The sequence below is a fragment of the Panthera leo genome, chromosome F2 (genome assembly GCF_018350215.1).
Source record: "Panthera leo isolate Ple1 chromosome F2, P.leo_Ple1_pat1.1, whole genome shotgun sequence".
NCBI classification, from domain to species: Eukaryota; Metazoa; Chordata; class Mammalia; order Carnivora; family Felidae; genus Panthera; species Panthera leo.
In genome coordinates this window covers 57,438,312-57,464,741 of record NC_056695.1, presented here as the reverse complement: position 1 = coordinate 57,464,741, position 26,430 = coordinate 57,438,312, and the positions used below count along the sequence as shown (strand labels likewise).

The window sequence follows — 26,430 nt, the reverse complement described above, 5'->3', positions numbered from 1 at the left end:
ACATTGAAATTGCACATAGTATTTGGTACTTAGTACACTTGTGTGTGGCCTCAAAATCTATGTATTAACTTATGATAAATCAGCATAGCTAGTTACTTTAAGTAACATGAACAATTAATGAATAATTAGAAACAAACTTAGAATGTTTATCAAAGATATTTTCAATTCTCGATACAGTACTATTCCAATTAGTTTTCCTATTACACTATAGTTAAAATATCAGTAATTTAATTTCAATTATGTTCTTAATTTTTTTTAACTTTCTACTTGTTCTCAGTAAAAGAAAATGCTTTCCAATTTTCTCTGTTTAAAAAGAGTCTCTTGACACTGAAATAAAAAGTAAAAAACAGAATACTAATAAACAATGTTGGTTTAGGTCATCTTGAAACTGTTATTAATACTACAGTTTCCTGTAGTATTAGCATCCAATAGTTCTAAGAAGGAGAACTGAGTTTTACCTGACTGGATTTTAGTCCACTTTTGCCACCTACTATGTGTGAGACCCTGTGCAGGTCACATGAACTATCTGAGCTCAATTTCCATACATTTGAAAAGAGTATAATAGTATTACATTAGGGTTTTTGTGAAGATTAAACATGGTATTGGATGGAAATGCTAAAATAAACTAAGGTATTTTCTCCCAGTGAAAAGGTAAAGCCAAACTGCCCACCATCGCTAGTTAGTTCTGAGGTCAGACAATGAGAATGAGTGGACACTTGCCCCTTGTTAGCTATCGTTATCTTGTCTTGAGTAATAACCTCAACTCTCCAAGCTCAACTTCTTAGTAATGGAGAATACCTGCATCATAGGTAGCTTTGTGAAAAAATTTAGCACAGTTGCTGAGGTATGTTCAACACATACAAATTGCTGTTATTTTTATTATTATTCACCAACTATGTTTTAGCTCTTGCTATGTGCATGACATTGGACTGGATAGTAAGGGTATAACAATGAAGGATGCAGGCTATACCATCAGGTAGTCTATATAACTTAAAAAAATAATAATTACAGGTTTGTAATTTGTAAAAATTTGGTGAGAAACACTATCAGAACAATATTTTTGATATTCTATGAAGTAAGGAGTGAAAATAACTACCTCTGAATGTAGAAAGTCAAGGAAGCCTGCACGGGGGATATTTGAACTAGTTCTTGAAATAGGAATAAAAGTTTCAAACTAATCAATTGTGTTTATATCACAAAGATGCATTGAAAATGCTTTTCATAGATACTTGTGCTAAGTAGAAATATCATGAATCTATACCAAAATAAAGGAAGTATTCAACTATACTTGATGGGGGTTGACATTCATAGGAATAATCTAAAAACAATTGATAATTTTAGTTTAAAAATGTCTAGATGTTTAAAAGTCGATAATCTAATAATATCTAGTGATATTTTAAATTTCACCAGAATATTTTTGCCTTAAGTATAAGCTCTTTTGAAATTATTTATTAATATTTACTTAAAGCACCTTTTACAATAATCCTTAAACCCTATAGTTAAATTATATAGCCCTAGGAGATTTTAACTCAAAATTGACTTAAAGTAGCAGGACCTATGTGATAATATACTTAAAGCAGTAGCAAGGAGAGTATCCTGTACTTCTAGAATTACATATTTTAGAATTATCTGGGATATTTCGGATTCATCTAATACAACATCAATATTTTGTAGAGAAAATTGTGGTCTGCAAGAGCATGTATGAAAAGCTAGTTCATGTTGCTAGAGTAGTAGTCATTCATTCTTTCATTTATTTAAGATTTATAAGGGCCTAATGTATGCACAGCTTTGTATTAGATGATATTAAGGTTAAAGTAATATAGATGATAAGCACAATTGGTTTTTCTTCCTCAAGAAGTTTATAGTCACACCATTTAAAAATAATCATTAAAATGTGTTTTGTTCCACATGATTTAATTTAATATTTTTTCTTTTATATTGATATTGGAGAGTATTTGTTTTTTAAAATGCGTAGGCAAGTTTTGCCAGCTGTTAATGATCAGCATTGGTAGTTGTTGTTTTCAAGTATAAAATGTAGATATTTTCTTCTGGAAGAGTTACCATATATCTGTATATAACTATAGGCTCTCTTTTATTGTTCTTCCTAGTGGAATATTAACTTAGATGATTATAACATGTTGTTGAGTCAAATGTGTTATGAGCATTTTATGGCCATTGCTGCTGTTTATGTTGACATAGTGTAGCCAGTTCTTCCAAAGTATGTTTGATCGTATGTTTAATCATGTCAATAGGATCAAACAGAGCTCTAGTTTGGTTTATAAAGTAATATGAAATTATGTTTAACTAAAATTGAATATGATGTAGACTCCCCCCCTTCATAACAGCCGCCTAAAAGAAAGCCTGTTTTAATCATAAGTTTTTGACCTGAACACTTTTTTTTTTAATTATTTTCACCTTTAAGGTAAGAATGATTAATTCAGCATAAAACTTAATTTTAGGTCAGCAGTTTTAATCTAAACAAAAGCATTATTACTTTTTTCAAGGTAGCTCATCTCAGATTTACATTGCTTAACAAAAAGGGAAAACAGACTATCAGAAAAACTGAAATTTCTAGTTTATTTCAGATATCAAATTTTGTGATATGTAACAACATTGTTCAAAAAAACCCCAAACTGTACTATGACAAAAATTTTATTGTATTAAAGTAGTAGTTCTTGAGTTCCTACTATGTGCCTTCCATTAATAGGCTATTTGGCCACACATAGAATTTTTAATATTTTCAACAGCTTGCAAGCAACTAATACTGTTTTCAAATTTTCTATTAATAGTCTTAGAGAGTATAGTTTTGCAAATATAAAACAATTATGTAATCTTCATAAACAATAGCCATTGAAGACATTAATTTATAGATCGGTTCTTAGATCTTTATGGATACTGATATATGTCCGTCAAATAATAGGGTTTTATTGAACATATTATCTCTTTGTTAAGCATGTGATAAATTCAAAAGAAGTATAATATGGTGTTTATTTTAAAGGAAAAGTTGTAGGGATAAAACTGCAGAGAAAAATTCTCTGTCCTGTCTCAGAGAATTGCTACAGGATAAGGATGATAGGTGAGTGTTTTTGAGTCACAGCTGTCTTCCAAAGTGTGATGTGTTGTTATATGTAAGAGAGATCAAATTTGTTCAGTCATAGATTGTAGAACTTGGTGTATGGAACCGTAGGGAGATCCACAATAGTTTATTATAAAGAAGACTTCCAACATTGAGTTTTGTTCAAATATAGATTGTGTGCTTCAGGAAGCAGTAAATTACCAAATCACTAATAAAATATTCAAGAATGCTTTAAAAGAATTTTAACATTTATTTATTATTTAGAGGCAGAGAGACACAGAGCATGAGCAGGGGAGGGGTAGAGAGAGGGGAGACACAGAATCTGAAGTAGGCTCCAGGTTCTGAGCTGTCAGGACAGAGCCCGACGCGAGGCTCGAACTCACGAACTGTGAGATCATGACCTGAGCTGAAGTCGGTTGCACAACCAACTGAGCCACCCAGGTGCCCCTATATTCAAGAATACTTGATGGACAAATTAGGTATTTAATAAACATTTAAGCATCAAAGAGTATATTGATAATATGATTCTTACTGTCCCTTCTAATCCTGTCTATAACTATCCAGATATATATTATTTAAATGTATTTATCATCATCTTCTATTTCCTCTTGATGTTTGAGTTGAAATGGACTTATCCTTCTCGTTATCTGACTGTATAGCCAATGTTAAAATAAGCATAGATGTAGCAAGCACTCATACCAAGGAATTTGGAGATTGGCTCTCCCCTTATTTCAATAGATAAGGGATCAGCCACATGTACATTTCTCCCAGAGCTCAATGCCTACCTATATGCCTTGAATTCTAAAACCTCTCCACTTGAGGATCTAATTCTAGCTTTTTAGTCTGTGTTTAAGATGACAGGGTTACTTTCTTCAGTATCTCCTTTTCTTTTTTCTTTTCGTTTCCTTTTTCTCTCCTCTCCTCTCCTCTCCTTCCTTCCTTCCTTTTTGTATTTTCTTTCTGTCTTTATTTTTCCTTTCATTTCTTTCTTCCAAGCTATTTCTTTTCTCACTTCTTTTCTTTAACAACAAACCAACCAACCTTCCTCCCTCCCCTGCCAATCTTCCTCCTTCCCTTCCTTCCTTCCTTCCTTCCTTCCTTCCTTCCTTCCTTCCCTATGTGTTTCTTTCTTCAACAAATGTTTACTAGGTTACTTACACATCAGACTTTCTTCCAGTTCTTGAGTAAACAACATTGAACAAAACTGAGTAGACCGTGCTTCATTGAGTTTATATTCAAGTGAGAAGAAAAAGAGAACAAGCAAATAAACAAAAACCTGATGGTAGCAAGGACTGTGCTGAATATTAAAACAGACTGTGTGATATATGGGTGACTACCTTTGTTTGGAAGGACAGGAAGGCCTCTTTGAGGAGGTAAAATTTAAACTGAGACCTAAACATGGAAGAAGGCAGCTATGCTAAGATGGAATAGAGAGCATATCAGATAAAGAAAATAGCCAGAAGGAATTTGAATTTTACTCGAGAAAAGGAAAACCCAGTGTGCTGCTGTTCAGTGGACAAGGAGGAGAGGGATGGAAATGAGGTGGGAAATTGGTGGAAACCACAGATCATGTAGGCTCAGGGGCCCAGATAGAGAATTTTATATTAATAGAAATGAGACAGGAGCCATTGGTGGTCTTTAGCAGGGTCTTTAGCAGTGATATTATCTAATGTATGTTTCTTTCAGATGTTATTTCAATAAGAAATTAAAAAAAAAATTAAACAGGAGTAGGCAGATAGATTAGTAATGTATGCAAAGTTGCAAATAACAGTTGATAGAGACTGGGAGACTAAGTTGTAGACTATGGTTCTCAAACTTCCCTGTGAATACAAATCACCTGGCAGTCTTGTTCAAGTGCAGATTGTGATTTGGTGGGATTGGGTGGGATCTGAGATTCTGCACTTCTAACGGGACTACAGGTTATGTTGATGTGCTGAATAGCAAGAATTTACATGAGGATGATTAAGATGGAGAGAGCAACACATACCAATCAGTACCTGCTCTCTGTCCACTCTTCAAGATATCTTCTCCACTTGACATGTTTCCAACATTGATAAGCTATCTCAGATGATATAGGGAAAGCCCAATTTTAATGCTGTAAGAATGACTTTAATGGGGGGAAATTCATGAGTGGAGAGAATATTTTAGGGCAGATGGGTTTTCTGAATCAACTTGATGACAATCATTAACTCTGTCAATTCTTACAATGACTGAGCCGATCATGTTAGTTATGATTTCACTGGAAAGATCAATAAACGTATGGATAAATGATGAAAGCATTTGCATGTCAAAGTTTAACTCATTTATTACTTTTAATTTTTGTCCTAAATTTTATACCTTGACAAGATATTTTAAAATGCGTTATTAATAACAGAAAAACCATAAAGTTTAGTTTCCCTTTACTTACCATTTTTCATCTCTGAAAGACTAACTGATAGATGGAAGCCAAACAGTGAAAAGAAGGATATAAAATTTGATTACCAAATCAAAAATTGTCATGAGTGAATACTGAATAATTAAGCATTCTTCTATTTTAATAAATGGCAAAATTGCATTTCTCCGCTTGAATTCCCAGGTCCTTCATGAAACTAAGTGACGTATTGATTTCCATGAATGTTTAACGTAAATAATAACAGAACAGAGAGTTTATAACTTTTTAAAAATTATCTGGTTACATATGATCCTTGTAAGATGCTTTCATGTATTATATTCATTATTTTTTTTTAATGGAAGTACTTTGATATTGGTCAAGTAGGTGTACATGTTTAACATATAGGGAATTACTAACATTTAGGTTAGTGTACTACATATAAATATTGACTATTGCTTGCTTTATCAATATCTTGTCATTTTTTTCATTGTTCTCTTGAATTTCTCCTAATTATATTATTTTGTGGAAAGTTTTTTTCAGTATTGATGTTTGTAGCAATTTAAAAATCCATGTCTAGAAATGTACCAATCTATTATTTAAATACATAATTATTTATTGAATATCATCCTCATTTTCTATTCCATTACCACATTTCATTACATTTGTAAGTGTCAAAACTATGTCATTCATACCAGTAAATATATTTTTATATTTCTAATTATTTTATATTTTGTTAAGTTGCTCTTAGAGAGAAAGAAGAGAAAAAACAAAATGTTAGAATTTACTTGATAACAGGTTTATGTATTTTAAAAAGGTGTTAGATAAAAATACCCTGAATGCCTGAGGACCTTTATGACAATATGAAACAATGACAATTTTTGTTTTCCACAAATGACAGATTTGCAAGTAACCATTTTAACATTTTTATCCAATGCTACTCCTCAAGCCATGATTTTGAGTTATTCCTTTGCAGAGATTGTAAGATTTTCTGATGACCCTGTGTTTTTATATTCCTTTGAGCATATCTTAGGAGGCATTTTTCTTTCCATGTTAATTGGAACTATCACCTCAAAACAATGGTCTTCAGAAATGCTATTTTTTTTCAGATTTCAACCCCATTGTTATGCTCACCAGTAATAGTTAATCACGTACCTTGGTAGATTATTATTTATAACATACTATTTCTCACTTTTATAGAATGGGCAAACGAAGGTAGATGATATGGCCTACACTGGTTAAAAAGGAAAGCTTAACTTTAAAGACTGAAGATGAAAATGGTTTGTGTGTAACTGATTTCCCCAAATGGTTACCAGAGTTCATTATTTTACCTGTGAATGATGGTCACAGTAAATTTGAGGGTTGTGACTTAAAAAAAAAATATTAATGTTTATTCTTGAGGAAGAGAGAGAGAGAGCATGAGTGGGGTGAGTGGGGGAGGGGCAGAGAGAGAGGGAGACACAGAATCCTAAGCAGGCTCCAGGCTCTGAGCTGTCAGCACAGAGCCTGACATGGGACTTGAACCCACAAACTGGGAGATCATGACCTGAGCCAAAGTCAGACACTCAACCAACTGAGCTACCCAGGCACCCCAAGATCTTTGTGACTTTTAAATCTTCTCCCTCATTACAATATTTTGAAGGGGCTAGACTTTCTATTTGTGCTCAAAGTTGGTGCCAAAGTGAACTCCTCTGTCTTTTGGAGTATGAAGAAATGGTCCTATGTTAGAGACATTTTTATCTTGTTCAGAATTATTTCAGGGCATTTTCACCCACTTTTGCAACAAGCTGCTTCCCTTGCATGTAGTTTTCTAGAGCATATGGTGGCCCTGCTGTGCACAGAGTGAAATCACACAATTAAGTTTTACAATTTTAGGAAGAGCAGAACCTTCATATATGGCAGAACAGCGTGGTATTAGGTTTGGGGTGCATTGCATAGAATATTTTTCTCTTCACAATTACATCATTTGTATTCTAAATCATGGACTATTGCTTTTCAGTGTTGATGCTTGATTTTTCTTTGTTTAAAATATTCTTCAGATGGCATTTCTTTTTCAATCAAAATGGTGTTAAAGTGACAAATTTCTAGATTGATTTTTATCTAGATCTCAGAGAGGTTAGAAATTCTTCATTTATAAGGCATGCATTAAGAAAAAAAAAAAGTTTATCAACTCTCCTGAACTTTCCATTAGAAAGGAATTCAGCCAAAGATGGTTTTTACTAAAAAGATGACATGATGATTTGAATCTCATATAGCAGTTGGCTTGTGATACACCTTTTTTATTCATCTGTTCACATCTTTAAAATAAAGTATTAAGAGCCTTGAAGCCATAGAATTAAACTTGGCACTCTCAGGGGCGCCTGGGTGGCTCAGTCGGTTGAGCGCCGACTTCGGCTCAGGTCACGATCTCGCGGTCTGTGAGTTCGAGCCCCGCATCGGGCCCCTGTGCTGACAGCTCAGAGCCCGGAGCCTGTTTCAGATTCTGTGTCTCCCTCTCTCTGACCCTCCCCCATTCATGCTCTGTCTCTCTCTGTCTCAAAAATAAATAAACGTTAAAAAAAAAAAAAAATTTTAAACTTGGCACTCTCAGTAAATAATCAATATCTTTATTCAATTTTAAGTTAATGAATCCAGTTCTACTTTATATTAAAGTAAAACATACTTAAAGTAAGATATTCTTGACGACTTAAGTATTTTATTATATGCTTTGCATTAAAAAATAAATGAGTATAGGATGCACTCTCCCCATCTATTGTGGTGTTCTGGGATATACACTTGAGAGTTCTGATTTAATATATGGAATGGTGTTATTCATAGTGGTGGTATAGATGCTAGGACTAATGCATCAGAGTCAAATGAATGAACGTTTTGAACTAACATATGTATGACCTTGGGCAATCTGCTTAGTGCTTCCCCATTTTTAACACCTGTGGAAAGGAGGAAAAGAATCCCATTTTGAATGGATATTTTGGGGTTTAAAAAACAGTAGGCATAGAGTGTCTGTGCTTTAGATATACAAGCAATAAATGACACTGCCCACTTCTGGAGCCTGTATAGGAAGAAAATATGCTCTAATACTATAAAAAATTTACAAGGTAAAAACAGGTGAACAAATTAAGTAAATAATTAGCACAGAGTTTTAAATTTCTTAGGTTATTTCCTTAGAAATAAATATATATGGTTTAATGGAATATTGATAGAGAATTATGGAAACAGCTAATATATACAGCTCTATTTAACACTATTCATACTGATCTCATATATAAATTATGCCAAAGCAATGTGTAGCATTCAGTTCATCTTGTGTTTCTATTTACCTCATATATTTTTGTTTGCCAGTTTACCCTTAATTCAGTTACTCTCTAACTTCAGTACAGCCAACACAGTTATCTTTTTATCTACCTTATCCTTGTGAATTCTCTGTGCTTCTTGAGCAGATAATTGCTAGAAGAGAGTAGATATGTGATCTAGATCTTTTAAAAATTCCCTAGAAATTAAGTAAGCAACTAATGGTAGAGTTATGAGCAACAGCCACTCATATTTTTACTCAAATGTTACCTTTTGAAGTGTAAGAGTGGTTATAAGCATGGTACGCGATGGTTGAGAGAAATCTCTAATGATTTCCATGTACCGGTGGCGTATCCATCAGAGTCCATTGAGAAACAGTGGAACGTGGGATAATTCAAGGAAGGTTTTTTTACAAAAGGATTATTTCTAAGAAACCACAAGGGATGATGCTTTAATACAGAATAGCCATGGTTAGGCTTCACCATTGCTGACCCACTGGGATGACTGGAGGGAGATGTTGGACAGAGATACATATATCAGACTAGCATTAAACAAAAAACTAGTGACCTTCAGTTAAGGATCCTAGTCAACTCCAATCAAATTAATGGTGAGAGACCCTGCAGAATAAACCTGATCTAACTTTCCTCCGTCCCTCCATCCTGCTGGAATACTCCAGAAGATAAGAGCATCTGTTGATGCAATCCAGTGCGTCACAAAGTTAAACGCGTGTAAGGGTCATCGGGGAATCTTATTAAACCGTAAATTCTAATTCAGTAGGTCAAGGGTAAGGCTGGGTAATTTGCTTTTGTAATAAGGCTCTAGTTAATGCCAGCACTGCTAGACGATGCCCCAATTTGTGTGGCAGTATGTAGCCTATTCAGATCGATCTTTGGCACAAAAAACAAGGAAGAGGATAGAGCTGGAAAGGCATGTAGATAATATACAACATAGATGGGTGATGACCAGTTGTTTGCTTCCTTAACATCATTTCTTTAGCAGAATAACTCTGCATCAAATACAACTCCTCCAGCCCATCTTTGCTTGTTTTAGGCAGATTCCAGGTAGCGATACCAAGGCTTCCAGTAATATAATAATCTGAAATCAGAGAGATGAGGAAATATTGTTACCGATTAAAGTAATATTGTTACCGGTTTCAAATACTGGATTTTTTACTTGAAATTATTCACTGCACTAGTGATATTTGTAGTGGAAGAATATATACCACTGCTTCAGTCTGAAGATATTCATTATTATTCAAACAGTTGCTTTATCCCAATTAGTTTCTTATTGGAAGGCATTGTAGTATATATAAGTGATCTGTGCTGTTAAGTGTAAAACAAATATGGGACACAAAATTACTTTATTTTGCATAAGAAAAAGTTTTTTTATAAACCTGCAGATATATATATATGTGTATATATATATATATACACATATATATATATACATATGTGTATATATATATATACACATATGTATATATATGTGTATATATATATATACACATATATATGTATATATATATATACATACGTGTATATATATATATATACACGTATGTATATATATGTATATATATGTTTTTGTTGATATTATTTGAGAAGTTTTGCCTAATCTTTGTATTTCCTAAGGCATCCCTTCGCAAACCAGGGCTATCCTAACCGTCCCACTAAAAAAAAAAAAAAAAAGTTGTTTTTTTAATGTTAATACTTTTAGCTATATTATCCTTAATAAAATGAATTTATGAAAAGAGAACAGAAATTACAAACCAAACAACTAGAAAATCATTTCTATTCAAAGAATATATCCAAAAAAAAGGGGGGGGCTAGTTAAATGAATGGAGTGGATCTTAATATTTAATTGTAGGACTAAAGATAATAAAAATTTCATTTGAAACTATCAAAAAAAAAAGATGAAAACAAAGGTTGAGACAGTTTTAAAAGTGTTAAAAATGTCTGTGAACTCACCATTGGTGAGTCTTCTCATATGGTGACTTTTATTATGCCAGTTATAAGAATCCCTAAAGAGAATATAAAAAATTCCACATTTCTTTTATAATGCTGACATTTTACAGCATACCATAACTGTAAGACCTGTTACGCCAGGCAATGCAGATGCGTCTTCTGGTATCTATACCAGTGTTTTGGATTCCTGAATTTGTTCCATTTCTGGGAGAGAAGAAAGCCCATATCAAATTTTAGAGTCCTTATCCAGTAATTAGTTGTGTGATTTTCTTCAACCAATTATTTAGTCCATCCAGTGTATCAAGTAAAAAGCAACAAAACTAATTTAAGTCAGAAGACCTGTGAAAATTAGCAAATTGCTTTTATAAAGTATGATGTGTCTTTTCTACTCTGGTCACTCTGTTTAATTTTCCAAGTTAAAAAAAATTATACTTTTTTTCTCAATCTGAAATGACTGAAAAATAAGATTTCAAATATCTAAGGTCTAGGTTGATCTCATTAAAACTTTTAGACCTATAGCTTAAGAATCTTTTTTTTTTTTGTAAAAGTGAAAATGAAATGGGCCTGTCACAAGGATGCCTTAAATATGCTGAATTAGTATACCTGTGTTTATAAAAACGAGTATGATCATATATCTAGGGATGTGTCTATATATTTTTTATTAAATTTACTCTTTTGGTTAAAGGATGTAGGGAGATACACATCTAACAATTTAAGTTAGAAATCCAGGGAAAGTAGATGATTTAACATAAACTTATGTACCTACCATGTCCGTACAGTGAAAAAGACATAACACAGAATAGTTAATTTATTTATTTTTTTAGAATATTGCAGCCCCAATTGTATTAGCCTCTGAAACTGATTAGTTCTTAGCATTATAACTGGCAATAACAATAATAAAAATAAGTAACATTTGTTAAACTCTTGCTATGTCCCAATACTTGAAATTTGTTGTAGAATTTAAGCATAGTGGTACAATATATAATTGTAAATTTTCTTTCAACTAAAAATTGGGCAACACATAAATTTATATTTATACACTTTATATGCAGGATAAAGTGCTAGCCATAAGTTAGCGGAGTAGCAAAAATCAAAGTTTAGGGATTTAGAAAATTGGAGTGTCTGAACCATATTTATTCCTAGTAATTTTAAAAGGGATAATATGGTAGGTTTACAGAATAAGATATATGTATAGTTTCTTACTAAATTTAATCCAGATCCATCACTTTAAATTTGAGAATAGTTTGAATCTTGCATATGCTTAATACATAAGTCTCTATAAATGAGTTTTTAAGTGCTTTTGAACACACTTAGTTACATCACTGCCTTTTTCATCAAATGGTGGCCAGTATTATTTCTCTTCTTTTAAATTATTGTGAAGTAAAATCCTTTTTACAAAGATTCATAAGCAACTTACTAATGTGTTACTGAATTTTCTATTATGCCTTTATAGTGTATAATCCAGAAACATGACCTAATTGCAAAATACCTCTAATTTCTATAGAAATATTTATAATGCAAAATTATTTTTGCAGAAATTTGTATCCAGTTGTAAGTCTTACATGAAAGATGGTAAAGGAGACACTGCAAGAATACTACCTGGTGTCAGTATAGTGTCCCCATCTTTCTTCTTCCAAGGATAAAGTGGAAGGAATGACCAATTAGCAGCCGTCATGCTAAATAAGTTGACACTAGAGGATTTAGAAAAAAAGGTGTTAAATTTCAATGTTGCATGGAGCCACCATTCACTTTTATTTTATTTTATTTTTTTTTATTTTTTTATTTTTTTTATTTTTTTTATTTTTTAATATATGAAATTTACTGTCAAATTGGTTTCCATACAACACCCAGTGCTCATCCCAAAAGGTGCCCTCCTCAATACCCATCACCCACCCTGCCCTCCCTCCCACCCTGCCCTCCCTCCCACCCCCCATCAACCCTCAGTTTGTTCTCAGTTTTTAACAGTCTCTAATGCTTTGGCTCTCTCCCACTCTAACCTCTTTTTTTTTTTTTTTTTTTTTTTTCCTTCCCCTCCCCCATGGGTTTCTGTCACTTTTAAACAAACAATGTATTCTCTTAACGTAGTTCAGTACTTGTATAATCTCTGAATATATTTTGAATTTGGGGATAGAATTGAGAATACATCAGTCTTTCCTTCTCCCTTTGGTCCAAATTCTTCACCTAGATAAATGAATGAATCTCTTAAAAATGAATAGAGAAGTTAAACCACTTGTCCCCTGTGTTTTGGGACTAGAACACAGGTCTCCCAACACCTAGCCGCATGGGAGAAATGCCACAAATACCACACCATTCTTTAACGTTCAGTTGATCTGTAATTAAATTCCTAGCCGATGATTGGTTATATTTCTTAGTACTGATGGAAATGAATCTACTGTCAATAGTGATATGTGCTATATTCTCTAAATCAGACACCCCATACATATTAGGATGTTTTTTAATGTTTTTATTTATTTTTGCGAGAGAGCAGGGGAGGGGCAGAGAGAGAAGGAGACTAAGAATTTGAAGCAGGCTCCAGGCTCTGAGCTGTCAGCACAGAGCCCACCATAGGGCTTGAATCCATGAACCAAGAGATCATGACCTGAGCCAAAGTCGGATGTGTGATGGACTGAGCCACCTAGGCACCCCTTAATAACCAAAATAAAACCCAAAGGAATTTTATTAGTGTAGTTTATTTATTGAGTGTAAAGATAAAAATAGGATCGTAATTAATTCAAGATAAAGAATTAAAATTTTATACCCCATATAGAAACCATGATATCAAACACAGAACAAAAGCAGACAAAGGTATTATCGTACATTTGAAAAGTTAAGATGAAACAAAAGTAACTCCCCCTTCCCTCCACCCCCACCCCACCAAATCAATAAGATAAAAATACCTTACTTTCTCAAAAGAGTGCTTTACTTTCTGGAAGCATTGTAATCTGACTTAATCATCAATTTATAATACAGCTACGGACACTTGCAAGATAAATTATTATAAAATAAACGCTACAAATTTGGATGTTTACAATAATAAACAATATTGCATTGTTTCATTTTTATTATTGTGTTAGAATATAACCTCGGTAGAAAATGAAAGATAACACTTAATAAGTAATGCAATTGTTATTTTACTAGAATCCCATAGAAATCTGGAATAGATTTTTCCAATGAAAAACTGTTCTCCATAATACTAAACATGTCTGTTTTTTCTTTTTCAAAGGTAAAAAAGTTCTGCAAAATTACATATTGTCTATATGTAGCAATGAAATAGAATTTAAAAATATGGTTATAAAATTATAGGTATATGACTCTTGAGATTATGTAGTGAGGAGTTTATTAATTTTCAGTTAAGAAATTTGAGGCCAGGAGATGTTTTATGATTATAAGTTTTAGAAGCATAGTGACAGAACAGTTAAAGATCATCTTTTCCAAACCTCCAACTAATGGTTGAATTCCCTCTATCACATCTGTGTGATATGGTGAATTTTCTAACATTAAACACTGGCACCAGCGTGAAATCTACTACCTTCCAATTGATTTTCTGCTAGTAATACCACATGTTCTCAGGTTACACTAGTAAAGATTCTCTAACATAAAAATAAAGTCATAGGCTGCCTGTTCCAAACACGCACGCGCGCGCACACACACAAACACGCACACACACACATTAATGTTTGAACAAAATCAAATTCTTTATCCATGTATGTGTATATATGGTTAATGTTAATAATAGGCATTGAAATCTAAATTAATGAAATAATTTCAAATAAGTAACTTCAACTGATTAACATGGACGTTACATGAATTTTAAGAAACATCAATCACCATTTTTAGGTAATTTTTAAAATGCGTTTTAGAATTCAAATTGATTTTGAAGATGATAGAACAGTAATAGATCTTAAAAATACTGCAGTGTTAATCCCCTACAGTGGTTTATATAACAAAGATTTACAGACTCACAAAATGATTTTTCTTGTGTTCAGAGCTTACAACTTAAAAGTGAATTTGATTGTTGCCCTAATATCTTCCTTTCTGCCAGAGTTTGTTTATATTTTAGAATATTTCCATGATGCTTAAGTCAAACCAAAAAAGCAATAAATAAAAATGACCCAAAATTGCTTAGCATGTGAAGACAGAAGAAAACAAAGGAAATAGATATTTGTGCACATGTCTACATGTCTTGCATTTAGTGACATTTTTAATAAAAGTATTAGAACATACATAGTTATTATGGATTTAAAAATAGCTTTATACATGAACATACTTCTACTTGAATATTCATTCATTTTTCACTTTCCCCCTTCTCATTTATGATTAATAAAAGAAATACTCTCGACAAAATGTCTTTGGTTAAATGAGCCAGGATTGGCAACACTGCAGGTATTCATTCAATCACACACTCATAGAAGTTCCACGTTTCAGCCTTTGAGAAGCTCAGAGTACAGTGAAAGGAATGGCCACAAACAACATACCATCATTTAACATTTTCTTAACTTGCATAAAAGCCCACAACATATTTTAATTTATCTCTATGATAAAATAAATTTTAAGTGCTCATTACTGAAATACACCTGTTGAAAAGATCAGGTCAATTTCGTGATAAGTTGTATTTACTTAGAAGCACTCATTGCTTAATGGTATGTTATTTCATACATATACCTGGGAATGCATAATAAAATGCACATTTTATGGCATATACTTGAGATTTACCATTTCATCAATATGCAATTTAGAAGAGGGTTTTTGCAGTTGGTACTTGAAATATTTGTCCTTTCAGTTTATTTATAAAGTGATATATATATTATATTCTTGAAATCATAAAAAAAAAAAACAACAAAGTATGTGTTTGCTGTTTAACTTTAAATTTTTTTGGTGGGTTTAAATTTTCTGTTATTTTCCATTCTTTTTTTCTTCTAAAACAGATATTCTCCTGGCCTTCCATCTTCTGCATCTGTATTACATTGTAATATGTTTTAAAAAGATGGACTGTTTTCTTCAATTTAAAATGAAAAATGAGTTTTTTTTAAAAAAATAGTAATAAAGCTAGGTCCCTTTAGAACCAGAAAACTAGAACTCCTTGGTCTGAGGTGATGCTTTCTTAGATACACATTGTTCCTGACTTCACCCAACCGAATAATCACCTTAAGCACCCCTCATAAACCTTCACACACACACACACACACACACACACACACACACACACACACACACACACACAAACACACACACACTCTACCACTGTAGTTTTCAAAGTTCTTCAGTCCCAGTTACACGTTATAGAAGTGATCTTTTTTCATCCTCTGAACTGTCTTCAATTTTCGCCTCTGGGTTTACAATTGTTTCATTTATTTATCTTTATTTCTCAAAGAATTCCAGATTTTGTGTGAAAATTCTCATGAAATCTTCAGACTCACCTGCAGTTGTTGAAGTCAAATGTTACAGTGCAGAGGAAGGTAGAGTTAGAATTCCTACTTACAATTCGTGTTTGGATTGGGATTATCCAGAAATATGCCTCAAAACACAAAATGCCCATTTTATTAGGAAGAATTTTAAGAAAGCAGGAAAATTCACAAGTGGGAGAGCTAAATTTAGAGCAGTTGAATACTCCAGTAGAATTAACCTCTGGCTCACCATGGGGATGGAGATGTAGAAGAGAATTATAACAGAAGCACGATTTGAGAGACAGAGGTGGTTATTTCTTTTGTCTGATAAGAATCTCAGAACTGTCAAATGGCTGAGCTGTCATCTACCCCTAGCTTCTTATTGTAAGAGAAGAGACTGAGGTAAAAAGATTCTTGTCCAAAATCATACAACTAATAATTTGCTAAGAATCAGGTCTCAAATCTTGCTTTACTGGTCATTTCCTTATTTTTTATAACAGTGTGTATAGATAGTCCATAACTATATATTCCAGTAACTCATCAGACCCTATCTCTACCTTTCTAATTTTGAGGAAATAAATCACCTTAAAATGTTTAAAAACCAATAAAATACTCATGATTTGAACTAAGTGGGTAAAATAGCAGATAAGATTTTGTGAAATGGTTGTTTTAAACCATCTAACAAAAGTCAGTTTTCCTTCTTTTCAATTCATGGCATGAACAAAACCTAGTTGCCTGATGTAATAATCCCTAGCCTATAAATCTTATAAAAAGCAATATGTAAAAATTTCTAAATTATAATTGAAGAAGTTAAATATATACCTTGCATTCTTATTCATGCTGTTTTTTTAAAAAGAATTGATATTTAAATATTAGATCAGGTTGCGTAACTTTTTTTTCATGGGTGGGGTTTCAATTAAATAGATTTCCTTTATTTCACTTGGTGTCATTGTTTATGACTTAAAAAGTACATAGAAACTGTAGTGAATCTAGTAATTTATTCTTAAAAGACTAATACTTCTTTTCCTTCATTCAAATACTTGAAAAAATATTTTTAAAATATATCAGTTACTTGATTGAATTTATCTTTTAAGTAAATCTAGTCATGTCTATTTTAGTACAAAACACAGGAAATATACCAGCCTCCTATGATATTGGCTTTCAATATCATAATATCAAAAACAATAGCAATATTTCAGATGAACTCCAAATAGAGGTAGTTCACGTTTATAAATTTTATAGATTGTGGATGGGCATCAATCATAATGTTAAGGCAATGATTATGAAAGAAAATGGTTATTGGCAGAAATACTATAATATATTTTAAATTTTTTCAATTATACCATTTTCTTAAATGTATCCTAATATTCCACTTAAGCTAAATTACCTAAAAACTATATTAGTTTAAGAACCAAGTTCATTAAATCTTTCAAACTTTTATAATATCTCAGTATTTTTATTTTCCTAGTTTAATTTTTCCATACAATTTGATGGATTGAAGTTATAATAAACTGGTAGTATTTTGCTCTCCTATAAAAACTTGCATAGTATTTAAAAACCTCTCTACCCATATATCCAGGATTTTCCCTACAGAACACTTAAACTCTTTCTGTACTGCTTGGTATTTTACTACTCAGTGATTATATTGCTGTATTTTCTTTTTTTTTTTTTTATTTTTTTTTTTTTTTTATTTTCTTCTGGGTACCCTATGTCAGGCTTAAGAAAGCAGTTTCTTTAACTTGGATAATTCAATGCTAACAAAATTTGTTAACTTGAATTTTATTTTAAAATTGTATATCCTGATACATGTTTTTGTTTGTTTTCTTAACTAGTGAAAAAGGCCATAGATTTTAAATCTAGAGGATTTAAATTGTTTCCAGGGAAAGACAACAGCAACAAGTTTTCTATCTGTGAGTGTACTCCTTTTTTGTTACTTTCTCTAGTGCAAGAGTGAAGTTTGTGGTGTCTGTGTTGTTTGTGTGTGTTCTTTTAAAATGTTTGTGTATTTACCAAATTAACTTGCATTAATACCTATATAACATGCATGATTATTATTCAATATTTTCTTGTATTTAAATGTGTATTGAGTTAATGGATTGATGTGGGGAGCTCCCAAGCTGACGCTGTTTCAGACGTAAAAAAATTCTTTGAGCTAGTATGTTGATAGCATTCTAGTTTTGTAATTCTAGGATGTGAGATTAAAAAAAAAAATAGTGAAAGTTTTTAAATTGGTGATTTCTTATAAGGATTTTTGTTTGACGTAATTATTTTTCTAGGGAAAAAATTTCTTTTAATGGTAATTTTTCATTTAAGAGAAAAATATATTCTCAGTTTAAATTAAGTTATCCACACCCTTTAAGTCAACTCTTTTGTAAATTAATTAGTTGACTATAGAATTAACTTTTGCTTTCTCTTGAAAATAACAAGGTGGCCTGAAATACACTTATTTATGTGTTGCCTTATACACAATTTTGCTTAACATTCAGAGATTTAGGGGTGGCTAGGTGGCTCAGTCACTTAAGAGTTGGGCTTTTGACTTCAGCTCAGGTCATGATCTCACGGTTAGCGAGCTCTAGCCCCACATCAGGCTCTGTGTGGAGGGTGCAGAGACTGCTTGGGATTCCTTCTTCCTCTCTTTCTGCCCCTCCCCAACTTGCTTCTCTATCACTCTCTCAAAATAAATAAAAATAAACTTAAAAAAAATTCATGGATTTATAGATCATCTGAAGTTCATCCTTGAATCTCAAATTAGGAATCACTGAATTAGGGCAATCATATATATTACTATAAACAAAAATTTTTTTTTGGATTTGTATTATAAATCAATAGCAGTTTGAAAAAATTTTCTACCTTATCGTGCATATATATATATATATATATATATATATATGTGTGTGTGTGTGTGTGTGTGTGTATACACACACACACACACACATATATAATTTTGAAAGAAACCATTCATGACACATCTGACTTCTCTAATGATACATTGATAGTTAATAAGATTATTAAAATAGCATATGTTATATTTTAACAGGAATATATTTTAGCATTATTATTTTATTCAGTTCCAATTAATCTGATGAAATGAGTTTATAGCTATTTCTTTAACAATGATTATTCATTATGGTTATTTCAGAAAAGGATTTTATCTTCATGTTTAGTGACTTGTATGTATAACGGTAAATGACAGAATTTGAGCAATTACATCAATTATCAAAAAAACTCAGAGCCTGTATGTGATCAAACACTTTAAAGTGTAATAATTTTAAAATGTGATTTTACATTTTGTTAGATTTGAGAATACTAAGCCAAAAATAGCAGATATAAGTAGGAAATCATTGATCAAATTAGATTACATTTTACAAAGCACTAAATAATTCATTACAAAGTATTTAGCTATATAATTATAATTTCTTATTCTATTTTTGGGGGTTAAAAACATATCTACCCATTTCAGGGAAATAAATAGTGTTAGAGTAATTTTTCATATATTAATTGTTAAAAACATTTTGGAAAGGCATTTTTCCTACAATAGGACATATACATGGAAAGAAGTTATTAGATGAATATTCTGACCTACCAAATTTCATCATGTCAATATGAAATAAAAGTTAAGTCTTTGCAGACTTAAACAGTAGGTTTACTACCTTTTTTCTAATGTTTTGGCCAGTATATTTGTTTTGGAATTCTAAGTAGAATTATAAATTCTGCTGGTTCACCCTTTCTTTCTTTTGGCTATACAAATGTTATGTGCTGCATACTCTGAGCTTTCAGATGTCCTGGGAAATTCAGACAGGGTAGGGGAAGAGAGAAGGAAGGTGAGAGAATTCAAAGCAGACTCTGTGCTGTCAGTGTGGAGTCTGACACGGGGCTCCAATCCACAGACCATGAGATCATGGCCTGAACTGAAATCCAGTCAGATGCCCGGCCAGCTGCACCACAAAGGTACCCCAGAGAAAAAACCTAATTCTTTTAAAAATATTTTATTTAAAGAATATTGGTTTTAAAATTGGGGGAAGAAAAGTTAATGAGGAAAAAAAAAGTTAATTGTGAATCAATAAATGTTAATTTCTTTCATAATTTTAAAGCATAATTTGCATTTATCTATTACATTTTGTGTAAAAGATAAAAAATATTGTGATTTTTTTACATTTTTTTAAATCACAATTAAATAAAAACAAATTATGTATTGCCAATTTCCTATAGTCACAAAATAATACATCAGCATTATATGACATTTCATTTCAGTGCATTTTTTTCAAATAACTCCTAACTAATATCAAAACTACATTCTCTATGGTTGTTTATAGAAAAGGATTGTATTGTTTTAATTTTTGTCATTATTATTTAGTGGTTAACAAGTAAGCATTTGGGTCTTCATCTCTCTGATATCATTTATTCAACACAGGGCCAAATAATTTAAAAAAATTTTTTTTACATTCATTTTTGAGAGACAGAGAAAGGCAGAGCGCAAGCAGGGGAGGAGCAGAGAGAGAGGGAGACACAGAATGAGAAGCAGGTATTCATATAAGTATTGAAATTATCTGTCACTCTGACTGTCTTCTCTGGAAGAGCAACACCTCAGGGAAGGGAGCATATCAGTTTCATCTTTTTTTTTTTTTTAATATTTTTTTTTGAGAGAGGGGAGGGGAGGGGAAGAGAGAGAGGGAAACACAGACTCCGAAGCAGGCTTCAGGCTCTGAGGTGTCAGCACAGAACCCGACACAGGGCTCAAACTCATGAGCTGTGAGATCATGACCTGAGCCGAAGTCAGACACCTAACTGACTGAGCCACCCAGACACCCCATGGGCCAAATAATTTTTAAAGGAGACAATTTTTATCTCCTATAAGCCTTTCAAATGAAAAAAAATAACAAAAAAGCTTGTGTGTATGTGTGTTTTTTTTTTTTTTTAAACAGTCCATTCTATTACTGGAACTGCCAAAAGTGAGCATAAGCGAGGAGGACTGATCTATACACATTGCCAAAGCACGTCTTCCCACAGTAGTGCCTTTAAAATTTAACTAAGAAACAAATTAATAACAGATTCAGAAAATGGCAGTAGTTTTCATGGGGAGCATTTGGGTGTTTGAATGCTAACTTAGATTCTTATTCCAAATTAATATCCAAACTCCAAAACCTCTATCCATCCCTTGTTGTTTCCCTTGTTTTTTCACCCAAAAGGGTAGGTTTGTCAGCAAATGGAAAACAAATTGATTTTTTTTTTAATTTTAAAGGTAAAGACATGTTTTTGTATTTTAAAATGTTGAACTTAATGAACTAGTAGTGTTACTAACTTTTCTACTAGTTCTTCTAAAGTATTAAGATGGAATTATGAAAAGACTCTAAGCTTCTCAAAATGTATAATTATTTTATTTTATCTTCAAATCCATACTATCATTCATTTCATGTTATTTATTCATTCTACAATTCTGTGTGAGCTATTTCTCCAAGGTAGCACCATGCTATACTAAGAAGATAAAAGAGTGAATAAAATATAGTCTCAGCTGGCAAGGATCCAACATTTTATTGGGAAGCTAAATGAGTTAAGAGTCAACTCTTTGTAGGTTATATAGTAGTATAAACTAACATTCTGTCAACGTCCATGATGGTTGATTTCAGAACAAGATCTAAAATGCTGTATTTTACAAGGTAGAATAAAATTTTAAAATCTAATATAAAAAAAAGAGTCTAAGAAAAGTGGCAATGTAACCAGCTGTGTGAGGTGACATAGAGGTAACTTCTATATAGAATCTATTTGTTTTTATTTTTGGAGTAAATTCTGTGTGATATAAAATCAGAATCTCAGAAATAAATTGCTTATAAAAAATTACCCTAAAGATTGTAGGGAAGAGTAAATGAGTTGATACATGTAAAAGATGTAGAATATTTCGTGACATGCTGGCTATTATAATTTTATGTTGGCTAAGTTTATGTTTTTAAGTTCAAACATGGAATATTGTGGTAAATTAATTAAGACTACTGTAGCCTATTTATAAACCCATATAAACCTGTAAACCCATAACTTCAGTATTATAAGAAATTACAAATCCATTTGTTTTTTTTTAATCTGTAAAACTTGCCCTCTCCTCCTTTGTCCACTTTTGTGTGTGAGAAACAACTCATGTTGCATTAATAATAATAATAATAATAATAATAATAGGTATAATAAATATTCTTAAAGTTCAGAGAAAAAAGAATACTCCCTATAGCGATACTCTTTTCAAGAGGCAACACCCTGTCCATGTAATTAAACTATTTAAAAATGTTTATTTATTTATATTTGAGAGAGAGTGAGAGAAAGAGTGCGAGCAGGGAAGGGGCACAGAGAGAGGGAGAGAGAATCCTAAGCAGGCTTAGTGCTCTCAGTGCAGAGCCTGACACGGGGCTCAGTCCCAAGAACCGTGAGATCATGACCTGAGCTGAAATCGAGAGATGGATGCTCAACCGACTGAGCCACCCAGGTGCCCCATACTTAAACTCTTAAAGAGCACTCCTGTTCTTACCATTCTGTGAATTACTGCTCACATTTAAAGAAGTAAACAGGATAGATCTGTCCAATTGCTTAAATAGCATTGTGTAGAAAAAGCAACTTTTGAATAAAAACTACTACATTTGAATGTCTTGGTATAACTAACTGTGGGCAATTATGAAATATCTATACTTCAGAGAAATAAGATGTTATACACTTTGTTCTTTATTTTTTAGTTTAAATGTTTTAAAGAGTATTAAATACACGTATCATGCAGAAGCTCTCCCGTTATCTTTACATTTTAAATTGGAAAGTCTTTCCCCTATTGCAGATAATCAAAAACTGGTTTAAAGGATACTTCCAAATAAACTGAATAAATAAATAAATAAATAAATACATGAATTAATTAAGTGAAATGGTAAAAAAGTATGTATGTGCACTGCATCTTAAGATAAAACATTTGGTAAAGAGGATTGAATTTAATTAGTGATGCCATTTTGCCTTAGTGAGATTTCTGGACAGGATGGAGGGCTTCGGGTTTAACAATAGAAGTTTTTGAATGAATATGCCAAGGTTTAAACCTAGATTAAGGCACTAACTAACAGATATGACTTTGGAAACATTTTTAACCTCTCCCTGCCATAGTTTCCTCACCTGTAGGAAGTGTGTAATAATAGTAACTACCCTTTAGATTGTTGTGAATATTAAATGAGTTGATGAATGATGTAGAATAGTTCCTGACACAGTACCCTGTTAAGCATTAGCTACTATTTAAATTTATATTAACACAGGCTTATATTTTGAGGTAATGATGAAATGGAAAAAATGAATTAAAAAAATTTTATTTTCTAATAATGTATTCATAGATCACTTCTAAATTAACTTGTAATCTGTGTTATACATTGGATTGTAATAAAGTAGGTAAGCCCAGTTCATGCCATTCCTTTCTTTATATCTATTCCATGTCAAAAAGCCACATTTAAATAACATAAACCCCAACCTTTTCAAAAGCTATTTTAAGATAAGAGAGTGCTTCCAATAGAAAATACTTGATTCATTGAAAACAATACACCAGATATTGTTGTTAATTAAACTACTAGGGCATATTTACTCAGAGGTTATTAACACCTATCCAGGCATTTTGGGTGTATTTAAAATAATTGTTTTCCCCTTATCTTTATCAAGTATATAATCTCTTTGTATGTATGACTAAGGAATGGGAAACTACTAATCTATAACACGATAAATCATTTAAAAACTAAACATAAAATTTCCGATGTTATATAATTTGAAGGACTAGAATAATCTGGAAAAATTAAGGATTGTATTTTGCAAAAAGTGGGAATTGGGCTGAGTCTAAAAACTAGATATAATTTTGATAGCTAAGGAGGAAGAAAGGAAAAACATGGAGACTTGGAGAAAATATAAATAAAGCATGGGGTGAACATGGCTAACTAGTAAAATTGCAGAATGATTTAGAAACCTTTGGATTGAGTTATGGAAGCATCTTGGTGACTAGTGGGAAATAAAACTGATATAGTAGAAATCTCAAATCATAGGAGATTAGAACATTAATAAAAACTGTGTTTGAGGAAGTTTAGTCCTCCTCTAGTACTCAAGGTGGATTGGAGGTGAATTATAATGGAATGTACAAAAGCATCAGTGATTAGATTGGATCTGAGCATGCACAAGAGGTAACGCTGGATATTTCGGTGGAGTCACTTAGGAGATCATTGAAGGAGGAAGAATGAGCTTGGGGAAAAAATGATGAAACCATGTATTGGAACTCGTTAGCAAAGAGGTAATTTTTTCAAGCCATGAGTGAAATATAAAATATAGAGAACCATGGTCAATGCCTTTGAATTTGTCCACTAGAAAAAAAGTAAGAGAGTCGTCTAAAGTAAGAGAGTGATCAAAAATAAGGGAATGATTAAAAAAAAAGAGATAAAAGGGAATGAAATAGCAAGTAAGCAGACCAAAAAAAGTAAAACTATCACATATTTTGCAGGGATCAGTGAATATGTAATAAAGTTGTCAATAAGGATATTGGCTGGGGATATTTAGGAAAGTGATTTTTACAGAATGAAAGACACAAATGGAAAATTTCCTATCTAATTGAGAATATGACAATTTTACCAGAGCTATGACTGTTGGGACATTACCTGATAGTTATCTTGTTATCTGATAAATCAGTTTGAACATATTGATCAATCTGAACTAAATTATGCCGGAGACCAGTAGGTCTCAACATTGACTTTACATTAGAATCACCTTAAGGATTACTGAAAACCAAACCAGGGAAAAAACTGATGCCCAGGGTCCTACCCTAGAGTAATTGTGTTAGAATATCTAAAGGTAGAAATAAGCATCTTCATCCCTAAAGAAATGTCCACAAGTGGTTTGGATCCACAGTGTAGGTCGAGAACCATTGTAAAATTTTGCTTTTTTTTTTTTTTTCTGTGGAATCTCCACTCAGGTCCTATTCTTTCCTCAAAATGCAGAGAAGTTGATAAAGAACAAAGTAGCAGTTATTCTCTAGTTCATTACAAGATTGAATTTATGAAACAATATCACTCGCATATTTCAAAACTATCAGGTTTAAAACTCGTTTGCATTAAAATATCTGTCTTGGGGATTTGGTTACCCCTTGTGATCACACTCATTGAAAATATTAAGAAATCTTTCAATAATTGAGTGTTCTGGATAAAGTGCTGAGAATGTGTATGATGGCTAGTGAAACATAATCATGTAAATGGCTAGAGGGTAAAGCCATTATTTGGTTTTCAGCAGTATGTCATAATTTAGGGACATGCCTGGTAATTAGAACCACAGTTTTACTTTAACATTGGCAGGACACACTGCTTTGGTATATATCAGATAAGAAGTGCTAATAATCTTCAACTTTTCCCATAGGGTCTTATTTTCCTATTGCAACTTAAAAATAGTAGGTACCCAAATGACACAATTATAAGTGTTAGTGACTTCTTTGCTGCCAATAATTAGTGGAAACTCTGGCACTAACACCCTGGGAATGAATTCCCAGAGACTTCACAATTTGATAGTAATTAAAAATAAAGTGTTAACTATTAATGTGTTACTATTCAGAATAGTATGCCATTGAAGTTGAACATAAAACTTATAGGTCCACTAAGAGAAAAAATGCTTTGTCTTTATTACTAGGTTATAAATTTATATTTCACCTTTATATATTTAAACTACAGTGATATTTAAAAAATAAGAATATGTTTTATGTAAATTTTTCAATTAACATTTTTCTTGATTTTCTATTCATAAGTGTTTTGATTCTTTTGTTTTCTTCTGTTGTTACAGTAAATGAGGGAGGTATCAAAACAGCTTCCAATTTATGCCCAGATCCAGGAGAACCAGAAAATGGGAAGAGAGTTGGATCAGATTTTAGGTAATATTTTATGTTATTTATTTCATTATTTTGTTGAAGTTTGTTTAATTTAAAATTAAAGAATAATACTATGGAGTTGAAGACTGGGTGATTGAAAACAATGGTAGCTGGATCTTATTTGTTACTATTAATATTCCATTACTTTAAAGTGTCTAATTACACACCAACTTTATTAGGGTACTTTCCTGGAGTTAAACAGTTAATTTCTTGTCATGTAGTAAGTGAACAATCATGGGCTTTGGATTTGAAAGACATGAGTTAGAATTCAAATTCTGCTTAATGGCTGTCTGATCTTGAGTAAGTCATTGAATTCTGTCTGCCTGAGTTTCCTGTTCTGTAACATGTAAATTGAACTTACCACATATACTGGTGAGTTTCAGATGAGGTATTGCCAGGCTGTCGTGGTTTGTGAGTTCAAGCCTCACAATGGGCTCGCTGCTGTCAGTGCAGAGACCACT

At 32.2% G+C, this 26,430-nt stretch overlaps 1 protein-coding gene and 1 long non-coding RNA gene across 4 annotated transcripts in view; one reads left to right on the top strand and one right to left on the bottom strand.

Moving 5' to 3' along the window:
- The window catches only part of CSMD3 (CUB and Sushi multiple domains 3), a 1,240,952-nt gene that overhangs the window by 508,509 nt on the left and 706,013 nt on the right, over positions 1-26,430 (top strand). For 2 of the 3 annotated variants that reach the window (XM_042923787.1, XM_042923786.1), the window contains 2 exons: positions 17,913-17,990; positions 25,885-25,972. In XM_042923787.1, coding sequence (XP_042779721.1) covers positions 17,913-17,990; positions 25,885-25,972 — 166 coding nt within the window. The remainder of the gene's footprint in view (positions 1-17,912; positions 17,991-25,884; positions 25,973-26,430) is intronic. The other variant, XM_042923788.1, reaches the window with a different exon arrangement.
- Positions 10,714-26,429, bottom strand: LOC122210860. Its single transcript, XR_006198327.1, has 3 exons — positions 26,331-26,429; positions 12,296-12,387; positions 10,714-10,900 (listed from the first exon to the last, which is right to left on the bottom strand). It is a non-coding gene; the product is annotated as an uncharacterized LOC122210860 (long non-coding RNA).